This window comes from Grammomys surdaster, unplaced genomic scaffold (genome assembly GCF_004785775.1).
Source record: "Grammomys surdaster isolate TR1022 unplaced genomic scaffold, NIH_TR_1.0 332286, whole genome shotgun sequence".
NCBI lineage: Eukaryota > Metazoa > Chordata > Mammalia > Rodentia > Muridae > Grammomys > Grammomys surdaster.
The window spans coordinates 1-5,718 of record NW_021627545.1 but is presented as its reverse complement, the minus strand read 5'-3'; the positions used below and the strand labels follow the sequence as shown (position 1 = coordinate 5,718).

Sequence of the window (5,718 nt, the reverse complement as noted above, 5' to 3'; positions counted from 1 at the left end):
GGGCTCCACCTGCCACCTCCTGCAACGCTCCCCAAGTCCACGTCCCGCCAGTCTGGTTCTTTCCCCTCCCATTACCCCTTATTCCCCTCTCTTTACACTAAGCCCCTCCCCAAGAGGCCCGTGTCCCGCCCACCTCCCCCTCGTACCGCCCACTACCTCTTCCACCCAAGGCCCTTACGGAGCTCGCTGCCTTCTCCCTCGCCCCACCCTCGACTCCGGGACCCAGCCAATTACACTTTCTCTTCGCCCCCTCTCTCGTCCTCCTGCCCGTCACTCCGCCCTCTAAGCCCTTTGTCCGCCCACTTCCCCTGGCCCCGCCCTTTACCGCTTACTCCCTGCCCTTCTCCCAGCGTCCCTCCTAAGAGGCGCACATGCTGCCTCGAGCAACCGAGTCAGCCGGAAGTCTTGCCGTAAAGCGTGCTACGACCATCGTGCTAGCGCCGGTTCCCTTGGAGACAGGCAACGCGCTCAAGATGGCGGCGCCGGCGGAGGCGGAGGTGGCCGCGGGCTTCACCGAGGCGGCTGAAGCAGCGGAACTGACCCGCGCGCTAGGCCGCCTGCTACCGGGGCTGGAGACCGAAAGTAAGCTGGGGCGGCGGCGCGCTCTCGAGGCTCTGGAGCACGCACTGGAAGAGGCGGTGCGGCCCGGAGCGGATTCCGCTGCTTTCCAGGGCCCCTGGGCTCGTCTCCTGCTGCCGCGCCTGTTGCGACTTCTGACCGATCCGGCCGAGGGCTGCCGCGCGTTGGCTGCTCACCTGCTGGACTTAGGCCTGCGCCGCGCCGCGCGGCCCGGCGACGCTCTGCCGCGCCTGTTGCCCGCGCTCACCGCGCGCCTGGCCCGACCTGAACCCACGCGGCCGCCTCCTGAACCCTGCGAAGAGCTGCGTCTCGCCCTCGTGCAACTGCTCCACTTGGCCGTGGACCTGGGCGGCGCCGCGCTCGCACCCCACCTGGACGACGCGGTGCGCGCGCTGCGGGGCGCGCTGCTCGATCCCTTCGCCGCGGTGCGCCGCGAGGGTTGCGAGTGCGCAGCCGCTCTGGCGCGTGCCACTCCGGGTGAGCGTCGGATCTCGTTCCCTGGGTACCTAGATTTCCTTATGCAAAGGTTATGGGACTCACGTGGAAAAGGACACCTCAAGATTGTGAACTTAGTTTCTCCACTCCAGTGTCTTCTGTGTCTCTGACTCAGGTCACTAACTTCCTGGGTGAAGGGAGACTTCTCTCCACCTCCCTTTCGTTTATTTCTAACATTCTAACAGCTCTGCTTGATCAGAGCCTTCCTTCCCTTTTTGCCTTCTAGGCTAGAGTTTGGACAAATAAGAGGCCCTGCTGATAGTTAAACTGAAAGTCTTCCTGGGAGGGAGCCAACCTTGTAATAGATGTACATGTCCCCCTGGAGGCCTGGGCAGCTCCCAGCACCACTGGAGAGGAAAAGTGGGAGTTGAGGCTAGCAAGGCTGGTTTACTAGTCCAGAGGAAGGTTTGACGGTAGCCACAGAACAGGGCCCCGTGCAGCTGTATCTCATAACCAGTGCTCCCTATCCCGCAGACCACTTCCACATGCAGTCGGAGTCCCTGATAGGCCCCCTGATGCAGACCGTCTCCCACCAGCACTGGAAGGTCCGGGTAGCCGTCATCGAAGCCACGGGCACTGTGATCCAGTTTGGCAACGGGAATTCGGTGGATGATGTTCTTTCTCACTTTGCTCAAAGACTCTTCGATGATGTCCCTCAGGTACTGGGGTTGTTCTGCCTGACAGCCTTCAAACCATGTGCTTCTGTTAATAGAAGTGTCTCCATGTGCTCACCCACTGAGAGAATTTCAGTGCAGAGAAGGACAGAGCGGAAGTCCAGTGCTGGGGTAATCCATGCTGGTGGGTCGGGAAGCCTCTGAGGAGGCGGCAGACAGAAGCCCTCCAGGTGTAGACACAGCACTGGCTTTAAGAAGGCAGAATCCAGATCACAGGCGTGTCTGTGTCTCAGATCTGCTGTTGTGGCTTATGGTAATGTCCCTACGGAGAAAAGACTGGTAGTCAGCAGGCTCTGTCTCCAAGGGAGGAGGAGTAAGTGAAGGGGGGCACATGATCCTGATTAGGTGGGGAGGAGGGGCAGCGGGCAGCATGCTCCAGAAGAACTGAGAGCTGTCCCCATCACGGTCATTCCCGTTCTCGTATTGACCATCAGACTCTCCACACAGAGAGTTGTGTTCAGGTGGCAGTATCCCCTCCCTGTGATGACTAGGTTGGCCTGACTGTATCAGGACCCTCCTGCCTCTGCTCCAGGTTGTGTCGTCACTTGTGCAGGTGCCAGCCTACAGTGGATGCTGCCCACGTCCCACCGCAGGCTCCCAGCACAGCCTTTTATCTTGTTTATTTGTATACCTCTCTTGTCACATCACAATTCACATGCATGTGACTCGCCCACTCACCGTGCTCAGCAGCTTTGTAAAGGTTTTGTAAAGCATGAATTGAGTTTATAGTCTCAGGGTTGGGACTGTAGCTCAGGCATAGGGCACACTTGCTCGGCATGGACGAGGTGCTATATTCCATCCCCTGTACTACACACACAGCACTGTGAGTTACAGCCACACTGTTGTCACAGTTGTTTTCAATACCCCATTTATCATCATCCCAAACAGAAACCCTAACCAGTAAGCACCAGTTCCCCATATATACCTCTACCCAAACCCTGGTGAGGGCTGATGTTTCTGTCCCACATTTGCTTTCTGTAGAATTCTCAGGGAGTTCTGTCACGTGTCATACAAGGTGGTTTCTATCATCACTGCCACCCATGCAGCACCCAGATATCACAGTGACAAAGAAGACTGCAAACAATATCTTGCTAGGGGGTGGTGAATCCACCAAGGACAGAGCTAGTGGGTGGCATGAACTTCTGGATCAGCAGAGGTCCTCTCATTTGTCAGAGGGGGTGCTATGCCCACCCCTGTTTCAGGACTAAACATCCCCACAGCAGGACTCTGAGCCACCCTTCCTAGGGACTCTTGAGTAAAGCTTCTCTGTTGTCTGGTGGCAGGTCCGGCAGGCAGTGACGTCGGTGGTGGGGGGATGGCTGCTGAATCTCCGTGACCGCTACTCCTTCTTACACAAACTCATCCCACTTCTGCTCAGCAGCTTCAGCGACGAAATGCCTGAGGTCCAGTAAGTTTCGCCGGGCAGCTGGCTGCCGTGGTGCCCCCTAGCCCTCCAGGGTCATGCTGATTTGAAACAAGAGCTTCTCCCCAGTGGCAGTTCTCTGCTCTAGAATTGCCCAAAGAGTCTGCCCATCCCCTTATTTCGTGTGCTATGTGGTCCTGTGTCATATGAACTATCTCCAGTCATTAAGACCCTGTTGGGTCCATAGGTGGACATCAGGCCTCTGCTGGTAGTGTCACCATGTAGTCAGAGCTGGTCAGAAGGCCACTCCTGCCAAGTGATGCCATTTGCCTAACCCTTCTCCCCCGCCCAGGAGGTGTTTCCTTGAGGCTTCTGTAGTTAGGGCCTTCATGGAAGGGGTCTCATGGCACCCAGACCTCACTGCCACTCCTGCGTTTCTATGTTGCAGGCAGATAGCCACTAGCCTCTGGGAGAAGGTCGGGCTGCAGTGGCAGGAGGAGAACGAGGCAGATCTAAAAGACAAGCTGGACTTTGCTTCGCCTCCTCCTCCCAACTACCCTGAGCACGGTGAGTGGTACTGCTGAGGGACACAGCAGATGGGTGGTCCATGATGGGCATTTGTTCTTGGCCCTGGAGAAGGCACTGGCACCTGAGGTGCTGCTGGGCCCAGTGTTTGCTAGGTCCCTGTTTGGAGATCACAGAGAAGGGTGCCTCCTTCCCTGAATGGCACGCAGATCCAGGTGCTACCAGCCTCTGCCCTCTGTCTCTCAGGACTTAACCTTTTCCCACCTCTGGACCCTTTTTAAAGAAGGAGAGGACTTCCCAGAAACATCCAGATGTGCTGTCAGCTGTCCACAAGTCCCTTCTAAGCATATGCAGGGACCTGTAGCTGGGGCAGGCTTCTGCCTTTCATTGAGAGCCAGCTAAGCCTGCAGGTCATGGATGAGTGCCATTTGTCTTCCCATGTGTGTTCTGCACTAGAGCATGGTCTTTTGTGACCACTAGGGCCTGCTGTCCTCACATCGTCCGTAACTCAAGCAAGCCCATGTTTGTGCCTGTCTAGCAAGCTCAGCTATGAGGAAGGTCTCTGGCCACAACCCACCTGCTGTCCCGTGGGCTTTGAGACCTCCTCTGTTTTCAAGCAAGCTTATCTCTCAAAACCAAAAACCAATCAGGATTACATCCTGACAAGAACAGAAACGTAACCAGTGAAGGCACTGTCCCCTAGCTCCTGGGTGGCGTCTTCCTAGCCTCAGAGGAGCGACCGGCTCCGGTGGCTGTGGACATAGTAGTGATGCTGAGGCTGCTCCTGAGTTCTGTGCTGCTGAGGTACTGAGTCCAGGCCTCTGGTTAGCCTCCCCTTCCTGTCACGGTCCCTGCTTCTGAGGGGCTTCCCTGTCGGGAAGCTGGCAGAAGGGAACCACTCCAGTTCTGAGAAAGGCACCAGTAGCAGTTGTAAGCTGGGTTTGTTTCCAATTTGATAGGTCAGTTTAAGAGTGCAGTTTACCAGATGTAGAACTGAGTTGTGGAACTGTTGTAGAACTGTTTGTGTGTGTGTGTGTTTATCCTTTTCGTGTGTGAGATAATCACACGTGTGATACCCTGAGCTACATCCCCATCCCTTGGTTTTCGTGCGGCAGCCGAGCAGCTCTGCCCTTGCTGTCCAAGGTCATGCCACACGGCTGACAGGGAGTCTGGTGGTGTCTGCAGGACAGACTGGCCTTGAAGTGCAAGGAAGTCCCTACCTCGACTGTAACAGATCTTGCTGTCAGGGGCAAGGAGAGTGTGGGAGGTAGTGACTGTCTTGCAGAGATACCACATTTGACTTGTGCTAAGTGAGGGGCTTGACTGTAGGGACTTGGAGGCCATACTTGCAGGCCCTTTGTCTGCACTGAAAGCCTTCCCATGCTCAGATCCTGGAAGCCTCCCTTTGCATGCAGGTTAGGGACAGAGGCTTGTCTGTGACAGTAGTTACAGTAGGCATCTCAGTGGTTAGGGACAGAGGCTTGTCTGTGGCAGTAGTTACAAGCATCTCAGTGGTTCTGCACTGTAAGATTGGCTTCTGCTCAGAGCTCACTCTCCATCTGAACAGGGTGGGTGTAGAATTGAGTCACAGGCCAGCAGCACAGCACTGGGTCTCAGGAGCTTTGTCACTTCCCTCTGAAGGTCCCAGTGTCGAGTTCGGATTAGAAGCTCGAGTTTTAAGGATTGGGCAGCAGCTTGTCCATCAGGCCTTACCATGTGTACTCACGCCCTCACCCTAGTCCTTCTTGCTTTTGCCCCTCCCGCTCCTGAACCTGGCCTCTGCCTACTGTCCTGGGACCTGTGTTGTCTTTGTCCAAGAGGCTGTGTACAGATATCCTTTACATCCCTAAAACTGCCTGTAAGAGCTATGGGTTTATGAACTTCGTCAAAAAACATGTCTGAAACTGAGAAGGGATGGGTCCATCACTGGGTCATCCCTGGTGCCTTCCTGGCTGCAGCCACTCTGTTTTCTAGGTGTCAAGTCATGCTCTCTTGTGGAGAGACATCTCTGCTTGGGGCACTTCATCTTCTTGTCAAATCTTAGCCCCGTCACTGCTCCTAGCAGTGACCCTCAGTGCGTCT

General features: G+C 55.9%; 1 protein-coding gene across 1 annotated transcript; it reads left to right on the top strand.

Annotated features, from left to right (window-relative positions):
• Positions 1–473: 473 nt before the first annotated feature.
• Positions 474–3,678, top strand: LOC114616487 (dynein assembly factor 5, axonemal-like; the record flags this gene model as incomplete). Its single annotated transcript, XM_028761938.1, has 4 exons — positions 474–1,056; positions 1,549–1,733; positions 3,032–3,156; positions 3,560–3,678. Coding segments are annotated over exons 1-4 (1,012 nt in total), but the record flags the coding sequence as incomplete, so codon positions are not given.
• Between the last annotated feature and the right edge of the window lie 2,040 nt (positions 3,679–5,718).